Genomic DNA, 19,942 nt, shown 5'->3' with positions numbered 1-19,942 from the left:
ATGGTAGCCCCAAGCACATGCAGTTTACTGCAACACAATATATATTATCATCATATGTATCAAGCTCTCTATTGACACATCAGACACAGTTCACTATCAACATGTCGTAAATGTCATTTAAAATGACAGAGAACTATAAAACATTAGCAGAAGCATTTTTTGATTACAGTCACATGAGTCAGCAAGACTTAAAACTAAATATACACGACTAAGGAGATGCGGGCCATACTAGCCAATCAGGTTCTCTAAAAATCTCAATAATGAAATTGCTTGTGAAAGTAATCATCTGCCCACCAAGAAGCTGAGCAGACCATTTACGAACAATTACGAATCACCTCACTAGTACAGAATGGGTAATAGATAAACCACCAACAATAAAATATATACCATGTTTTAGCAAAGATTCAAATTCTATATAAATCAAAGGCTTTGGTAATTTCTTCTCTAAATCAGTAATTGCAGTGTAACCTCACACGCAGACAAACACATTATCACAACAGTCACAGGTCTAAATGAATACAGTATGTTGTATTGAATCTGCCTAATCAAGTGGAAAAATTAATCTTTTTTCATGCCCAGTTGACATCAAAGTGGTCTTCAGAACAAAGCACACAGCTGGCCTGCCCCCAGTCTTTGCTTAGCATTTCTTTGATCAATACTCAGCTAATGAGACTGGCCTCCTGAGCCAGTAATGAGGGGTTAGATTAATGTATTATACTACATTTATTACATTAATTGCCTTTAGATGGCCACACAGTCCCCCAATCAATATTAATTAAGACAATGACACAGTATGATGTGGTATCTTGTTCTGTGACAGTGCACACTTTTCAACCACTGAAGCAGACACCAGCCCAATATCTCTATCTTTCTCTTAACTTATTACAAAGCAGAGATAATACTACAACACAATATTTGCAAGGATAATAATCCTTGCAAACAGCAGATGCCCTGTGTGTTGCTGAGTGTGCTGCCCTCTGGTGGATATGCATGTGAGCACTGAAAACTTGTAAAATCAAGGCAAATGCAGCATCACCTCTATTAGTTGGAAGATAACAGAATTTAGAGTTTTTTTCCTTATAAGTGTAAAATGCATTTCGTTTTTCTTCCTAAACAACAGCTGATAAAAGGTGATTGGGGTAATTGATATTTTAATTATAGAGCTGGAATGATTAGTCGCACAAAACACGCAATTTTAAGACGTGAGCTTGAGGAAAGTTTGATGGACTTCATTCACTATTTTTGACATTTTATAGACCAGATGATTAATGAACTAATTGAGAAAATAATCGGCAGACTAACTGATAATGAAAATAAGTTACTTGCAACAATCTATTAATCTCTTGATTATTAAAATGACAATCACCATTTCAAAGAGTCTTAAACGACTTAATTTGCACATTTTGTCTGACCAAAAGTCAAAATCCCAAAGATATTCAATTTAAAATGACATAAAACTAAGAACATGTGCAAATCCTTACATTTGGGAAGGAGTGACTTCTTATTCTAAATAACTGATTAGTTGATTGTTTCAACACTTTGCTGCAATAACACAACAATATCACAAGAGGATCAAGTCAGGCATTAAGTGTTATGGTGAAACTTCTCTCACACACACACACCACAAGCATGTAGATCAAAGTGCAACAGGAAGTGCAGTTTGTATGCCAAGAATGTCTGATTTCTCATGAAACATAAATCACGACTCAGGCTTCAGCAGTATTAGGTGTTCACATACCAAAAATATTCTGCTATCCAAGTTCATTTGCTGGGTAGAAGATTCTCTCCTCCACTAGATGGCACCAAAGGCTGACTTTTCATATGTCACGACTCATCACAGCCATATATATATATACAATATCAGAAATGGGAAGGCTGACGAGTCAATAGAAAGTGTCTTTAAAGTCATGCTTATCAATTCAGATCAAAGCTTAAGGAGTATGTGCGCACTGTTGTTTTAATTCTTGTGGGCCAGATGCTGCTCAGCAAGGTTGAAAGATAATCTTGTCGTTGAAAACTACTCAGATGAGCCTCGTCAGTTGAGCCTGCAGTATTTAACTTTGATTACAGATGAGACTAAAAGGTACTTTCTTAATAAGTTAGTGTCAATCACCCTACTTTGACATGGCCTTTGGTGCATTTTAAAGCTGCCACAAAAACTATTACTGTACTGCATCCTGTAAGCTTAAGGGTTTAATTTTGGCTGAATCCGCTCCGGTTGACCTCCTAAATTATGAGAAAAGTGTTAGGAAGGGGAGGTGGCGAGCTATTTTTACATCAATTGTGTTATTCTTCGAGTGCACCAATAATAGCACAACTGCCTCATGCTCTAATTTAATCCGCTTTTGGGAATATTGTTGGTTCATTTTAATCCAAATGCTCTTTGCTAAATCAAACCAGCAGGTGTTAGTAAAAATGTGATTACGAGTGCAGAAACAGTGTGACACATATAACAGCCAGGTAGTCAGAGAGATGCTTTGTCACATGAAGGTGATGAAACTGGGAGACCTCAAAGGAACAGAAGGTTGGAGAGTTAGTCACCATGACAGGAAGTGTGTGTGTTTGTTTACATTTGTCATACTGTATGTGGTCCTAATGGGAAATAAGTACAGTTCATGTTGTGTATTGGGATGAAATTCCACATAATGCCACAAATGAATGCATTTCCGAGGTTCTCACCCAAAGATTGACATATATATATGCCATGTAATGTGTGTCTACCACCTCACATTACCTCAGGGGGTCAAAATTCTCCACTGTTTATGTTTGTGTATCGGGTCCTGACCAATAGTTCAACAACCTCGGCTCTGGATCTCTGTAGGGACACTTTCCCAGTTTCTGGAGCAGTGCAATTTTCCCACAATATCACAGAGCTGCGAGAGGCCTGAGCTAAGTCACACACATACACATTTTAACCCCATGAAGCGAAAAACACACCCACATGCAGTTTCGACACCCTTCTGTCACCCCACAAAACAAACTGACACAATGTGTTTCAACAAAAACAAGAGCAGCAGCCTCAAGCGCTCCTGTGCAGCGGATTCAAGCAGACTTATAAAACAGCGATGGAGTCTCGCCATGTTTAAAAGAGCAGCAGGGTCACATTGTTTGAGATACTGTCACTGTGAAAAACAGTACTCCTTGCAAAGGCATGCTAGATATTTACTGTCCTATCCCATTTCTGTGTAAGCAGACATCTGACCAATCAAGAGTGTGTCTCAACACACACACACACACACACACACACAAAATACACACACACACTAATCTCTGGCTAAGCCGCAACACCCAGCTGGGTGAGAGAGTGGCCTGCTCGGCACATTCCTTTATTGTGGTACAACACGCAGTGAGAGAACATAAGAGTGACTGACACAAGGTTAAATGAGTGTGACATACATGGAGGGTAAGTGTATGTATGTGTGTGTGTGTGTGTGTGTGTGTGTGTGTGTGTGTGTGTGTGTGTGTGTGTGTAGGGTTGGGGTTTAATAGCAATGTTTCGAATCATAATGCAGAACTGAACCTGCTCAGAGATGATATATTTTGTATTTGTTTTTTAGCTGAATGACTACCTGGATGATGCAAATTGCTCTTTGGTAATAAAAACTGAGTTACAAGAGAAACAAGATTTGATAAGAGATTTATTAGATTCTGTGCTTAATAAATCTCAATAAGTATTTCACTGTCTTGGAGCACAATCAAAAATGAAACCGGGTACGTGAACATATTACCACTAACTGGAGGAGAAATGTCTAGTATGTTGAGTCACCAACAAACATCTTCAGTACTTTTACCTTTGTGCCTTTAGTCTGGTACATTTTGTACTACAATGATGGAATTTAAAGTTGCTTAATTGATACCTCGTGTTGACACTAGGTTAAGAACAAAAAGTAATTCACTTTTTTCATTTACATATCTTGCTGATTACACACGCAAAAAAACAATAGCAGGTGTCCTGCACTAGACTGACAAGCCACAGTGTTGCTCAACTCCAGTTCACCTTGCAAAAAGTTATCTGCCCGGCTTCATCCAGATCTTTTTTCTTTTACCTTTGTCATGCAAACTTTTTTTTTTTTGTAGTGCGTTACAGTGTACAGCAAGTAGCTGGTTGAAAGCCTCTCAGTCCAACATGAGTCTGAGTGACATCTCGGCTTCTGTGTTTGGTTAGTTTGTCAAAATATGTAGTGTGTGAGAGAGGCAAGATAACACTCATGTCAGGTCTCTCAAATTCCTACATTTTTTAAAAATCAGGTTTACAGTGACTTCCAGCTATTTAAAGCCATTTGTTAACTTCCAATAGCTCAAATTGCGATTGTAACTGTAATTTCATTCACTTCAGCCTTTTTAGTAGCCCTAACCTAATCAGTAGAGCATTGTTCAACACTGTGTGTGTTCGAGCACATGGATTACCATCTCACATTGTAGGCAAGTGACTCTCAGATCCATTCAATAGGGTCGTAACATAAGGGAATGAGTCGCATAGAGTATGTGTTCTTATGCCTATCTCTCCGTGCAAAGATACACTTGAAGAAAACCGTTGACGCTCAATGTCTGATGAACCAGTCTATTTACTGAAGCAATTACCTGGAAAGCCAATCAATGCAATGTCACCTCATGACAACATCTAGCATGGAATGGTTGTCTTAAAACCGGATATTTGATGGACATTTTATCTTTAAACGCTACCTTTGAAACAAGCACTAATTGGTAACCAAGATGTGGACGTGTTTGCTAGAGTTATTACCTGAGCTCATAAACAAACCTGTCTTTAAACATGTTGACCCATTTTACAGGCATGGATATTTAACTAGCAAACAGCTAGAGGGAAAATAGCATTCAACAGCACAAACAAGAACGAGTCAACAATTCCTACAGGTTGCATTTTAATCTTATTGTTCGAGACAGTCAGCTTTGATGAAGAGAAATAACGAGATGCCAAAGCTAGACCATCAAGCAGTACTGACATGAGCCACAGCTATATGGATGGTTATCAAATTTGTTCCAGAAAATAAATTGTAGATTTTTAAAGTAATGTTTTCAATAACTCTCAGTTCATTCATATACGGAGCAATTATGACGGACTGGGTCTGGGACAAGATTCAATTTTGTCTTTGGCTACGGAGAAAGGCAGAAAATTAGCTTACTTTGATATTTTGGTAGCCGGTATTCCCCTTTAATCAACAGCAACCACTGACCAAAGAGGCACTCTGAGATATAACTTTTAGCGTAAACAACATTTAACACACCAAATTCTTCAATAGACAGAGTACTGAGGGCTATCTTTGCTACTTAGACATAAAAAGCAATCTAATAATTGTACTTTCAAACTGAAAGAAAAAGTGAAAGAGGAATACAGATATTCTGTGCATGTATGTGTTTGTGTGTGTGTGTGTGTGTGTGTGTGTGTGTGTCTGTTACTTTCACCAACAGCAAAGCAACCACAGGAGTAGGGAACGAAGTAATGTGTGCATGGGTGTGTCTGTAAGAGAGAGAGTACTGTGATAACATCCCTCTATCAATCCACCCTGACAGGAAATTATGCATATAGTCAGGATTGTTGTTTTTGTGAATCAAACATAACAGACACTACTCATTGTTAGTGATCTGTGCTTTTAAATGAAGCTCACACCTACTCTAAGTAAAAAAAAAACATTACAAGATACCTAGTCATGAAAAGCAATGGCATGATGTCCGCTGGGCCAGATAATAAATAACCTCCCATGTGATTAACAGCCCATCTGATTATCGATGTCAATGGTATTTTTCAGATATGTGGGTTAAAGGTATAATGCAACAAAAAATCTAAGTGGATTGGTTTGTAGGTCAATCAGTGGGTTCGGGTCAAGTATTTCATGACTAGGAATTTCTAAATCAAGCAAATTATAAGGCGTTTGTTTAATGAGATGTCAGAATTGTAATAGGCATCAATATGCATCATTACTCAAGAGAATCTTGGTGAGCCACAGTAGCAGAAGACTGTGCAGGGTGCAAAAGAAATGAAGTGATAATGAAAACTGAAGGTTGGAAAACATAATCTTGTTTAATCAATGCAGTTTCAAAGTGGGAGGGGTTCAAAGTATTTCAGGTGACTGGCTGGAATGCCTCCAAAGCACGAACGAGAGCATGAAACACTCCCAGTTGGATCAACAGTGCAAACAATGAAAAACAACATCTCTAATAAAAAGTCCAAGATACAAGCCTGTGTATATACAAATATCAGCCAATATCAAGTCAACTACAACTAAGTCAACTTTGATTCGCTTTCCCAGCACAGATATTCCAGTTATGATAAGACACAGTGAGGGAAACAGGAAAGCACAGAGTGTCCCTAGAGGGAAGAATGTATTCCTGTCCCCAAAGACTATTTGCATCCTCGGCAATGGGACCACAATATATTTACAAGCACCCATCTCTCAGCCCCACTCAGCCCACACTGCTAGGTTAAAAGTGTTCAAGTATATATGTACATGACTGTGCCTGCCTCTGTGTGCGTGCGTGTGTGTGTGTATATGTGTGTATATGTGTGTGCAAGGGTGTGTATGGTCACTTACTACATAGCCTGACATCACTTTGAGTTAAATGAAAGCACTCAGCAGGACTCTAATTGGTAGACTCCACAAAGGCAAACAATAAAATACTCCTGGGTTCAGAGACTGTTTGATCCCTACGCCAGGTGTGTGTATGTGTGTGTGTGTTTCACTGTTAAACCTGCACAAAGTAATGAAGCACTTCCTTATTTTGTGTAAAACATAGTGGTACATTAAAAAAGGACTGTACATTAATCAGTACATAGAGGGAATTAACAGACAAAGTTTGTATTTTTACTGCTAAACCCAGATCAGGGTCAGAAGATATCATTACTAATAAGGTGCAAAATACAAACCATAATGGGCACGGTGTGATATCATGTGCTCTCTTTCAAGCATTGTGTCCTCAGATTAGGTATTTGCACAGCTAACTATATGACTTGACTACAGAGTCCCAGAGGGGACAAGGAGGAAATAGAAAAAGAAAGACCTAGTATTGCACTCCCTCACAAGTTAAGTTTTTGCATCCTCTCCTTTGGCCTACACTGAAACTTGTCCTGAGAAATTTCTATAAACATTTAAAACATTTTATAGCATTTGTGGTTTTGTCTGGATAATGCAACCCCCTCCCATTTATAATATTTTCCATCCTGTACATTTTCCATTATGAACTTATGTAAAACTTAATATAAAACATAAATTCATGGCTTTGTCTTGCTCTAAACTTTCCTTTTGTTTCCTCTCTCTCACTCTTCCTATTCTCTCCCAAACAGTCCCTGCCTGACCCCCCCCCCCCCCCCCCCATCTTGTTTCTCACTTTTCCTCCATGGCACATTTTCTTCTTTTTCCACTGTTAAAATATCCCTCTTTCTCTCCTAGTGTGTTACCCCTGCCTGCCTCCCTCCCTCTCTCCCTCCCTCCCTCTCTCTCTCTCTCTCTCTCTGCTGCTGTTGCCCTGCTCTAATCCCTCCTTCATATAATCCTGTGTTCTTTGGCTCGCTTCATTAGTTGTAGCAATAAACACACAGGGCCACAGGATACCTCCAGAAAACTCCTCAACATGATTACTGCAGAGTCAGGCTTACCAAATATAGGGGGTCTGTGTACCATAAAGTATGGTGTGTGTGTGTGTGTGTGTGTGTGTGTGTGTGTGTGTGTGTGTGTGTATAATAGCAGTGCACCCACCCAGTCCATGAAGACCCTAAGTTTCTGTGTCAATTATGCAATCATTTACAAGGTTTGTGCGCTGAGTACTGCATATATATTATTATAATGACAACCTATCTACATTAGTGACCAGATGGTTTGACATGTAAAGAAACATGCTGTACTTCTTTGGTTTAAACACTGTGTTTAATATTTTGACTAAAATGTCTTATACTGTTGTTATGTTTCTATCTGCTGTAAGGCATCAAATAAAAACACGAATACACAGGAAACAGAAGGAATATGTTTCTTAGCGACTGTTGTTTGCAATGGGACGCGTTCCTACTTTTTTCATCATTTTTTATGATCCTGATGACAACTCTGCTTCAGCTCTACTTATTCACTGCTGCTCAGTGTTCTCAGAGTTTCTCTAGTGACCCCTTACAGGAGCAGCTCAGATGGTGTTTTGACAGGGGAAGTGCTGGCAGCTCCCCCACTTTCAATAGGCTCATTATTAAGGCAGCTCTGCCTGGACTTAACTCAGCCCGTATTTCTACGACCACAAAGGACTCATAAAAAAACTTTGGCAAAGTCAGAAACCACACTGCAGCATGCACATGAGTATGAGTGTGTGTGTTAGTATGGCGTGAGCGTAGAAGCCCCCCTCCGCATGTGAGAAACTTTAGACAGTACTTGGCTCTGTTGTGGCTATACATCAACCCATAAAAAACACAAATACATACGCATATAAAGCACACACATATACAATACAACTGTGCACAGGTCAGAATCCCATCATAAAAACGTAATAAATAAAAAATGCACCGTCAAGCGCTCCTCTTTCATTACCTGTGGGTAACCTGATGTGAATTTCTAATTCTTTCTGGAGAAATTTGTTTAAAAGCTCTCACTCTTTTTCTCCTATCAACTGTTACGATAAAGTGTTAACTATCACTTTGAGATACTACACAGTCAAGTGTCAGTCAGTGGCCGACATTGACTCACTGGAAATGATACTTTACTGATGCAGTAAAGGTGGTGATGTCTCTAAAGCAACTGCTATCTAATAATTAGCTTGCAAATATACAGCATATATTGCTACGACCGTCATACAGCAGCATTTACAAATAGAAATACAATGTACTATCTGGAATTAAAATATAATGAAGTTGGTCTTGTGTAATTCGGTGGTTGTATGTGTCTTCAAGGAACTGGGTTTCGGTCTCCATGTGTTTTGAGTTTTTACAGGAAGAGGAGGGAGAAGATAACAAAAAACAACATGAGAGCATCCTGTGTGATGCTACTGATTCCTAGTCTTCACAGATTCTCATGATGTTTGCACCTCGACAAAAGCCCTTCTATTGAAACTGTTGCTGTCAAGGTTGCTCAAGTTGAACAGCTCCTGCAAGGCGTTTTCATGTTTGTGAAAAACACTCTCTCTTGCTTGGAAACTTGATAATAACACAGCAATGTCCTGGGTCTCTCTCTCTCTCTCTCTCTCTCTCTCTGTCTCACTCTGTCTCTTTCCCTCCATCTCTCTCTAACTTTCTCACTCTGTCTTGCTCATTTACCCTCTCTCCAATTTCCATGGCTCTAACTTTAATGCAGATGCCAACTCTGCTCAGTCCATTTACCCACACATGCGCACGCACACGCACACGCACACACACACACACACACACACACACACACACACACACACACAGAAGTCATTTAGTCTGTCAGTAATATGGGGAGAAGGACCAACAGAGAATAAATCATTTTTCCACAGCAGGGGCCTACACTGAACAAAGAGCCAGTGTGTATGTGTTTTTTGGGATGTGTGTGCGTTGGTCTATTAACATATTCCTTGAACAAATTATTCATCTTTCATGCATAAAAGGCATAACATTTCAACGCAAACACAGGAAAGCAAGAGCCAAGAACAATTTTTCTCCATTGAACCAAGAATCAATCAAGTCATAAATACTCTTGTGCTACTGCAGCTATTAAGTATTGCACTTTTTCTTGTGACAGAGAAAAGAAAACCACATATGAACCCTGCGCTGCCTTATCATCTGTGGAAATTCCACGTCATTTTAAAGCACTTAAAGAATAAGCACATTATAGCTTACGGCAAATTATCAGTGATGTAAGGCCATGAACACCATGAATAGTTCCCACATATTTCCTAAACTCGTAAAAAGGCAACTTTAATAACCCTTTGCTTAGGATAATTATGGAAAACATTCTTAATTGTGCTGATTAACACTGCAGACTGACTCGAAATCCTTTTGAGATGCACTGGTACAGTAACAGGAGCGTGTTGACAGCAGCCTGGGTGTGAAAGATAAACTAGACAAAACCTGAGAAGTTCACTGCATTGCTATCCTGAATCTATATTATCAGCAGCTTTTACGTAATTGAAGTCTGGAATATTTCTATTATGAGTTTGTATTCAAAACTTGAAATTGAAAACACAGGGAGTTTGTGTATTAATTATCTTACCTGTTGTAGCTTAACTCCAAGAAAACGTAGCATCCCCCTGCAGACTCTGACTTCTTCTCCCACACCACGCATTACAATTGGCCAGATCTCCTTCTTGCTGGGTTGCCATATGCTGCGATTAACAACCACCTCCCAGACCTCCTCTGAGATGCGTCCCGATGGCAGTGTCTTGACAATTGCTCTGGTTCCGGTACACACTGACTTGGTCACCTTGGAAAAGACAAACGAGGTAAAGTATTTAAGCGTGTCTCATTGTTTTGAAGCATACGTTATACATAATGAGCACTGTAAATATAGAAAGGAAACAAATAACAACAAAAATGATATCAACTTTGTTTCAGATACAAATTCCAACACTAAAACTGAAAAGGAATATTTCATGGAAATACCTTTTTATTATTCCTGAAGAAGCGCCTCACCAGCACAGTGGAACGCTTTCCACGGTTTCTAACAAACTCTGTGTTATCCAAGACACCCTCTCCATCCCCTTCATCACTGCTGCCCCCGCTGCAGTTCCTGGTCACTCCTGAGGATGACCTCTCATCGTTCCCCGGGCCTGTCGTCATGGTGTCTAGAGACGCCCGTCGTAGGAATAGTTTCTCCAGGGAACATTTGTTAACCCTGGGCCTTCGGTTGAGCCTCTCTAAACTCGAGTAGCCATCTTTGACATGGTGGCGGTGGATGTGTCCATTTTGGTGATGCTGGCGGGGGTTGGGTAGGGGGGAACTACAGGGAGATGACACCAAAGAGCTCGGTTCACTGGATGGACTGCACCGAGATGAGAGGCAGGGTGACGTCTAGAAGCAGAAAACATAGCAAATCAAAATTGTCTTGATGATGTTTTTGTACGGTTATTATCAGTGCCTTGGATTGGCGATCTAAAGGGGTAAAGCATTACATTTACAGTATTAACATTATGATTTTCTCATATGGTGCAAAAAAAGCATTTTAGAGCACATAGCACAGCCCTGGTGTAGCAGCTAAGTGTATACAATTTGCAGATAACCAGGGCTAGCAATTTCCTCCTTTATTACCTTGTGGAAAGCCAGCATGGACACCGGCAGGCTGCTGCGGCGGATGTGTCGCTGGTTGGGCCGTGAGGGGCTGGGGCTAAGGCTCGGACTGTGAACAGGGCTGGGGGTGTGGCTCGGACTGGATCTGGGGCTGTGGCAACAGTCGATGTTTGGGCTCATGCAAAGGCTAGACATGGTGCAGGAGCAGCGGGTGCTGCCAGTTCTGTTTCTGACTGCATCAACACCGTCTCCAAGGAAGTCCAGCTGGCACGGATATCCCTCTGAACCTTTCCCAGGTATCGGAGTAACTGTGTTAGTTATTCCTTCAATTCTCTTGCCAGCTGACAGCTCTGGATAAAGTTTCTCTTCGGTACTCAAGAGCTTTGAGCTGTAATCCAAACACTCATATTCCTCGTCCAAAATTGTCCCTTTCCCACTGTCACACGACAACTTCCTATATAAAAGGAGAGAAGGGCTGCTCCTCTGTTTCGAAAGCCACAATTGGTCAGAGTATCGCCGCACTTCCTGGCTGCCATTTGTGGGCCTGGCTTCTCTGCTGGGTCTGCTCCCGCTTGATGGAGGTGAAGCACGCCGAGCCAGAACTACAGCCTCAACCTGTGTCTGATTTTCTCCAGTAGCCATCGTGTCTCCCAGGGGCGTCCTGCTTTATCCTTTGTTTTGCTGCAGCTTTGAAAATAATTGATTACAGTTTAGCAGGTGAAATCTAAGCTAACAGCATTTAGAAGAACATCAGAATTTGACTTAAGTCTTTTAATTGTTTATCTAAAATCTGGTGCATTATACCCAATCTGAGACAAAGCATCAGTCAAATATATTTCTCTATATTTCTCTCTTTAATTCGCAACATTTGAGAAGCGACATCTTCCATCTCAATTAGTGGCTCCATAGAGCAGCAAGAGGAAATGAAATTTGCAGAGGAAATGAAATTTGCAGCCTTCCATTTATTGTGTAAGGTGACAGCATTCTCATTTTTATAACTAAGCTGGTCTAGATGACTAATGATTGAGTCCAGATTTCCCTGAATGGAGCGTTCACTCACTTCTCTTCCAGATATTCATATGTCTGTTTCAGTCAGGTGGGGACTACAGCACATTTCTCTGTTGGAGCTTCACCTTGTGATTGACTGACTGACTTACATAATACAAATGCACTTTTAACCATCAATAATCTGTCGTCAGTATCAAACCTTCTGTATTTTAGTTCAGTTCAAAATACTTACTTAGATTATGAGAGAGATCCACTTCAGGTCATGTTACACAATAGTCCCAAGCTTTTTTTTCAATTTCAGTGTGCCATCATGGTCAAAGGCCTGTACTGGGGCAAATAATAACATCAGCTTCCACACAGAGTGTGTTCTGTGTGTGTTTTGTATGTGTGTTGTGGCAACAGAAGCTTGTGCAGCTGTACAAACCACCAGATAGAGAGCCCACGGAGGTGACCCTGGAGGACTGAGGAATTTCCTTGATAGTATGATTCACAGTCACAGCTTACAAGGCCATGTGTGTGCCTTGGTGCTCTAGCTGTGATTGGTCCTGACATGTATCTGTGGCATAGTCATCCACTTGCAGGCCCTGAGAGAGAAAAAGAGAGAACACAGACGCACCAATCATTATGTACCTGGTTTTCATGAGTAATTTACACTGTATTTTTAATTCACAATAAAACACATTAGAGGACAGGGTGAGACTGCTAGAAAGTTCAAGACTTAGTTATAAATAATACAAAAAGAGACATGGATAAAACTGAGACACATGAGAAACACATTTTACTAACTTTAAAAGACTCCAATTTTCTTTCTCTTTCTTTCATCACATCAGCTTTCTTATCTATAACTATTCAACTGCATCACTGCACACAGGGTGAGCCATTGTGACAGAAACAACTGAAACAACTGAAACAACAAATGCTGAATTTCAGCGGGAAGGGAAAAATGAGGGAAGGAACAACACTCATTTTACACCCATCGAAAAAACTAACAACTTTCTGGGGCAATAAAACTATAAACAGTACATTTATCCCCACTTCCTGAGATGATGTATGAAGTGTAGGACGTGTTATGTGCTTGATATAGTTAAATAATTGAGTTTGTTTGGACTATCACCTTTCAGAGGTTGAACTGAATTCTTCAGTAATTCAGTCATATCATCACCACACTACCAATGAAAGTCCCAATAATTAACAGCCTGCCATGAGGTCTAAAAATTGGATCCAGCTCTCTATGGTGTGATGTCAATGTAAAAAAACTTCACAATAAGGTTAAGGCGCTAACCATGAACTTAAGCATCCCCGATTCACATCTGACTGGGAACCTTTGTTATATGTCATTCCCCATCTCTCTCTCCCCCCTTGTTTCCTGTCATCTCTCTACTATCTACTACCAACAAAGGCATAAAATGCCCACTAACAAAAAAAATCATTATATAAAAGTAAGAAACATTAAAACAAAAATCCTGGTGGAAATTTTAATGGCTTCCAGAAAGTCTGTGCAACCATGACTCATCACTTGTTATCAGTGGTAAATATAACAAGCTTTGAGTTTGTAATGCCAGTAAATATGTATAACGTTGTCACTCCCCTAAACTTGTTTTGTTGTTATCAAGGTATTTGATTATTGTGCTTTTATATTTTTGATACTGTCCAGCAGTCTTGAAATATAAGACTCTTGTCTTTAATGAAAGCACAGACTGTTTAAAACAAGCCCATTGTGCAAACTCAGTAGAATGCCAGTTGGAAAAGAGAAAAGGTAACGATGCCGGTGAAACTGAACAGTCCATTTTCAGTCGCTGGCTTTCATCACACACAGCTCTACAATACATAGGAAATGATGTCTCTTATCAAATATCTCAGAAAAAAAAACGATTTCACTTAACTTATTCTGTCAATATCAATCCAGCACACTCCCTGCCCTGCTCTGACTAGTTATATACACTGCTTGCATGAAATACATCCATATCAGACACACTCACCCACAACATGCACGCATACTAATTGTGTGGTTCTGGTATCGTCATGGTGGCCAGCGGTGAATAAATCCAAGAGAATAGTGCCCGAAACCTCATAATTAGAGTGACTACAGCCGTCAATTCCCTGCCAAAATGCGTGGGCCACAGTAGGAATGTGGGACCGACCCAGAGAGGGAGGACCAGCTACACATTTAAAATGAGTGTGTGTGTGTGTGTGTGTGTGTGTGTGTGTGTGTGTGTGTGTGTGCGTGGGAGAGAGAAACACAGATAGGGAGGGAAGGGCTAAGCTCATTGATCCTTGGTAGTCTAGCAGTCAAGGCATTCTTGTGTTGCCCCCCCTTCACACTCACACACAAATATATCAAGGTGTCTGAGTTGGATGTCTGCAGCCTCTTTTCAAGGCTCTGTGCTACTTTCACACAGACAGAACTTCAGCCCCCAAAGGGATGAAACAGACAAGTGCTGCATTCATAAGAAAACAGTAACATCTAACCTTCATAAAACTTGTTGAGGACACTGATTTGATAGCTCAAAAAAAGATGATGGGATGTTTAGAGACAGGTCTGTTTGATTTATGTTCATTTTGTTCAATGCCAGAACATCCACATCTACAATATCCAGCACTACACCACAGGCAAGTTTGACAAACAAAACAGACCTGCATTGATCACTAGACATCATTATTGTTTTACTGGGGTTGCTGAGACCGTTTTAAATCTTTCAGAATGAGCCACTCCTGTAGTAATAAATAGGAGACATGTCAAGATTCAGAATTTCCCAGAAACTAATAAATGTCTACTAAAAATAAAATTTTGGAGTAGACCAGTGGTTGTTACATGAAGAATTTTTATTCAAAATGGCCTTTTGAAACATGCAAAATTACGTGATGGAAAACCCTGCCCCTGTGCATAATATTCACTTTTAATAACCCAATGACCTATCTTATATAAAAATAAAATGTAATAAATAATTTGTTTTCCCTGCATGGTATCAATTAAGTTCATCTTATCTTATTTACTGAAATATAATTAACATCAAAACAAAACCCACACACTAAAAAGACACAAACATGCAGTATGTTAGCCCAACGTAAATGAAACCAACTACAAGTTCCAAGGAAAATAATAGATTTCAATGAGTCAGTTGCACAATAAACCTCTGACTGAAACTGCAACACATGGGAGCAGCTTGCCTGGAGCTACACTGCTGGTTAAGAGCAGATACCTTAAGACTTTTCACCTACATAAAAAAAATGATGAAGAACATTTTCACCTCCATTTTTGAATGTTTGTGGTTAAAATCTCCACCACAGCTGAGCTAATAAAAGCAAGTTATCAGTCATCATGTCAGATTACATTTTTTGAGTACTCTCTGAGTACCCTGAGCCCACCCCCGTCCATAATAGGAAGAATCTCACCTGCATGTGTCACAGTAAACTAACAAGTCCAACCAGATATCAAAAGTTGGCAAAGAATATGAGCAAAACCCTTAGCCACTACATGTGACATCTCTCTGTTGACATCCCTGCTTGATATGAAATGCTAACCTTTTGGGATCAAATCATAAAGGGCCACTGTTTAATTTTTTCATTTTTATTTTATATTTAAAGTAAGAATAAATAAACACTATGATATAATAATACTCCACCTTTCTGTGAACCTGTGTGTACATGCCTATATTCCTATTTGCCAGAAATCACATATCAAGTTTGGTATGTATAATTTGCTGTGGGCACAACCTGCCATTGAGTTTGGGCGTAGTTATAAAAGAGAGATTAGCGACCGTAGCACAGGCAAGTCATAGCAACTACTACAACTAGGAGGAAAAATGAGAAACCAAAGTGCAGTAAAATTAAATGTGCAGCAGACAAGACGCAATTAAAAAAAACATGGAAAACAGATATTTTCTATTTGGAAACCATCTCATCATCTGCTGCTTCAGCTAATGTTGAGGCTGTACAGATGTTAGCTGTCGCATTAAAGCTGATGTCATTTGAGGACACAAACTGACACATGACACATGTTTGGGCATGAACCTGCCCAATTATAGGTCAGGAGGGCAGTGTTAGCATAACACTTCGGTTACCCGAGGCAAGACGTTGCATACTGTAGCTTTAAATCCTGAAGCCATGTGCCTACGGGCATGATAGACAGCTGTGTTTACCATCAAGCTAATTTAAAAACACTCTGAAATTAGCAACAGCATTTCCATACTGTGGTTACTTAGAATGTTAGCATGTGAACTTAAAGTAAGGTTTGATATAGATGTGCTACAGCTACCATTTCTGACCTTCGAAAGACTTCTAAGCACCACAACCACATAGGAGACCTGCTATGTGATTACCTCAAAAGGTGGAATTAACATAGACACTAGAGAACTGATAGTAATCAAAAAATAATGGTTAAATCTCAGCAGTTAGTAAACCTAAAAGACAACCACACACACACTAAACACAGATCAAAGTAACTCTTGTTATCAGCTGAACTGTGACCCTAGCCGGGAAAGCAAATGGCTCTTCCAGACTGAATCTCAGCCTTGGGCCAAAAACGCAGACAGACACACACACCCACACACAGGAAACCAGGTCACACAGAGTGACAAGTGCACTGACCAAGAAAACCCTCTATCACTTCTACTTCACTTGTATTATATTCAATATTGTCCAGCACATGGCACTCATTATTCCAGGCTTCTTATCCTAGAAAATATCCCAAATGGTATAAAATCAAAATCCTCGGGTATAATTTTAAGACAATACTTACATAGAAGTAGACAATAAGCCTTGTAAAATGTTTTATAAATGTAATGCTCCAGGTTTTTCAGGATTCCCACTCACTATCTTGTTGTCAACTGAGTGAGGCACAGAGAGTGAAAGAGAGTGTGTGAGAGAGAGAGAGAGACGGACAGAGCGAGAGAGACAAAGATTTACATGAGGGATGGGTCTTCCACAGTCAGCCTGCAAGTTCAGCAGCCAATCAGAATGTATTTTTGAAGTTTATGCATAATTTATTGACATAAATGTTTCACCTTGACAGTCATTAGACTGACAGTTAAAGCAAAAAACAAAGGACTGCAGCGTGTTCTTTCTGTCCTAAATGAGATACTGTATATCTATGTTGGTATAAGTGTCGATATTAAAGCAATAGTTGACATTTTAGGAAAAACACGTATTCGAAGTTAGATGAGAAGATCGATATTCATTTCTGTACGGTAAATATGAAGCTATAGACAGCAGCCAGTTAGCTTAGTTTAGCATAAAGACTGGAAACAGTGGGAATCAGCTAACCTGTTTCTGTGCAAAGCTCCCAAAATCCTCTAGCACCTCTAAAACTCACCAATTTACATGTTAGACATATGCCTGTGAGGTTACCAGGCTCTTGATTGCATTTTAGACTAATCCAGACCAACTGGATTATCTGTATTCTAGAAATATTAAAAAAACACTTCAGGCACTGATTTCTTTCAAAAATGGCAAAAGTTTGAACAGGGGCTGGTGTACCGCTTTAAAGAGCTTATATACTTCAAAAGAACAAACTGAAAAACCTGATGGAATAAGGACAGACAGTTGTCTGCCCATCTTGCTTTAAAAGAGAGCTGTTGGGTACTCTGTCCAATAAGTTCCAACATTTCCCGTGCTGCAATAAAGTGTAACACATGTTGATGAAAACAAAAGGGATGATCTCAGCACTTCTGATGGTCCTGGAGAAACTGGATATAATCAGAATCAGATGGTTAACAACAGAACAGTTGTTTTTTTTGTATTTGTGAGTGTGTGTCAGTTATTCCCTCATTTATCTCAAAAAGCTTATTTCCACACTGCCATACATCAGTTTAAGAAATGATGTACAGTATGATTTGTTTTGGAGCAAAACTCTTTAGTTTAGTGCAGTTACACCCTGCAGTACTAATTTTGCTTTCACACACAGGGCACATTATAGTATTTCAATGTGGTGCACTGTGACATTCACACTCAGACGTGTGCTGGAGCCAGTCCACATCAGTGAAGTCTCAAAGTCAGTTTTATCTGTGAATTTTAGTACATTTTAAGGGAATCTCACAGCCATGAAGTAAAAATATCAATGACTGTCACATAATCAAAAATTATATCAAATGTTCAGTTATAATGATGATGATGATGATGAACACAGAGGAAACATGTTAGCAATAGATCATGGCTCAAGGTGGTCATAACTGATTGATGAATTTGAATATGCGTAGCTCCAAACTGGGCCACAGTTTTTGTTGTCAATTCAACCCATTATTGAAATTATGGATTTGAACACTAATGCCCCTTGTCCGTAATAGCCTTTTGTCTCATGGGTAGTCAATCAAAACGAGTAGCAATTTGTTTTAATGAGTTTGCGTCTCAGGATTGGAGCAGTTTTTGAACCCCTGTCCTAAATCATTGTTTATCCCCTCAACAGGGGGGCCTTCACTCTCACATAAAAGCCTTTCACTAATGTTCATTCATGAGGGATTATTTCACAACTCATCCAAACGATGACTCACGGCCTGGTATGTGATTAGGTCCAACTTCACATGCAGTGCAGGAAAGTAAAGCCCAATCAGCGAGGTAGAAAGCAGCACCATTAAATTACTGGTAGTAACCTTTACGCTTAATATTTACAATCATTCTCAAGCTTACTTTGATACTACACAGTCTGTGAATGAGGAAAGTAAGAGAGAGAGTAAATGGCATGGAAAATGGAGAAGTGTAAAATGAGAGCTGGATTCAAACTGAGCTGAAATGCCACTTATCCTCCTGAGCCTCCAATATACTCCACTAAATACTTCATACTAAGATTCAGCATAGGATCTTTAGCATTCCACCAGCATAATAAGCAGGTCAGGGAGAGAAGGAATCTCCTTTTCTGTTGAGTAGCGGCCGAGGAAAAAAAGGCATGCCAAGTGAGCGCAATAGAGTGACACTCCAACTGGTGTCTCCCAACTGCAAAGAAACAGTCATGCAGTGAAAACACAGATTTCAATGAGATTATCTGTTCAGTCACGCATTCTTTGGTGATGCCAAAAAAGGTGACTATTAGTACTGTGAAGAAAGTACCAAAAAGTTGCTCAAAAAGAAACTCCTTTCAGTAGGCAAGTGAGTAACAAGACTAACAAGAAAGGGAAATAAGGTAAAAACAATCCCGCATATACCATACCTGGTATTGCTATCAGTCTTAATCTAGCCAAACCCACTGGATTGGCTACTGGAAAATTATTTACATTCAAATATTAACTAAGTATTCTCTGGAACATTATGAAAATACTATACAAAACCATATAACTCAACTAAAGTGAGCTAGCAAGAGAATAAAGAAATAAAATTTATGCATCATGTTCTTTGATAGGTATCCAAACCACAGTGCATTCTACTAAAGAAGACTGTGAATCAGGTTGTATAAATCAAAGTAGATACTCAGTGCTGTGGAACTGTATTGGAAATCAAAACGTGGTTACTAGAGATCCAGTAACAGAAAATCCTGCACACATCCCTTTAAATCTTCAGTATACTAATGTATTCTTCATGCAAAGGAACCCCCCTCTCTTTAACACAGGGGGTGAGAGAAGAAAAGACACATCATATGACTACAATAGAATCACATTCCTTAAACTGGTCGCAGTTGAAAAGAAACTGGTGAATGTTACCATGCAGGCCAAAGACCTAGATAAAAGGGAGCGATCAGTGCAGCTGGTAGGCAAAAAATACTTGTTTGCTTTAGAATATTAGGGGAATATCATGTGAATCTGATTATAACAAATGTAACGTATATCTTTGCATCACTGT

General features: G+C 39.6%; 1 protein-coding gene across 1 annotated transcript in view; it reads right to left on the bottom strand.

Annotated features, from left to right (window-relative positions):
- The window catches only part of plce1 (phospholipase C, epsilon 1), a 67,920-nt gene extending 55,261 nt beyond the window's left edge, over nt 1–12,659 (bottom strand). Inside the window, exons 1-5 of the mRNA XM_070926845.1 lie at nt 12,603–12,659; nt 12,411–12,500; nt 11,192–11,857; nt 10,547–10,954; nt 10,158–10,367 (exon numbers count right to left, since the gene is read on the bottom strand). Of these exons, the coding sequence (XP_070782946.1) occupies nt 10,158–10,367; nt 10,547–10,954; nt 11,192–11,812 (1,239 nt within the window). The 5' untranslated portion in view covers nt 11,813–11,857; nt 12,411–12,500; nt 12,603–12,659. The remainder of the gene's footprint in view (nt 1–10,157; nt 10,368–10,546; nt 10,955–11,191; nt 11,858–12,410; nt 12,501–12,602) is intronic.
- Nucleotides 12,660–19,942: the final 7,283 nt, after the last annotated feature.

Source organism: Enoplosus armatus, chromosome 20 (assembly GCF_043641665.1).
Source record: "Enoplosus armatus isolate fEnoArm2 chromosome 20, fEnoArm2.hap1, whole genome shotgun sequence".
In the NCBI taxonomy this organism is placed as follows: Eukaryota; Metazoa; Chordata; class Actinopteri; order Centrarchiformes; family Enoplosidae; genus Enoplosus; species Enoplosus armatus.
The sequence above is the reverse complement of the archived record's forward strand: the minus strand, read 5'-3'. Positions and strand labels throughout refer to the sequence as shown.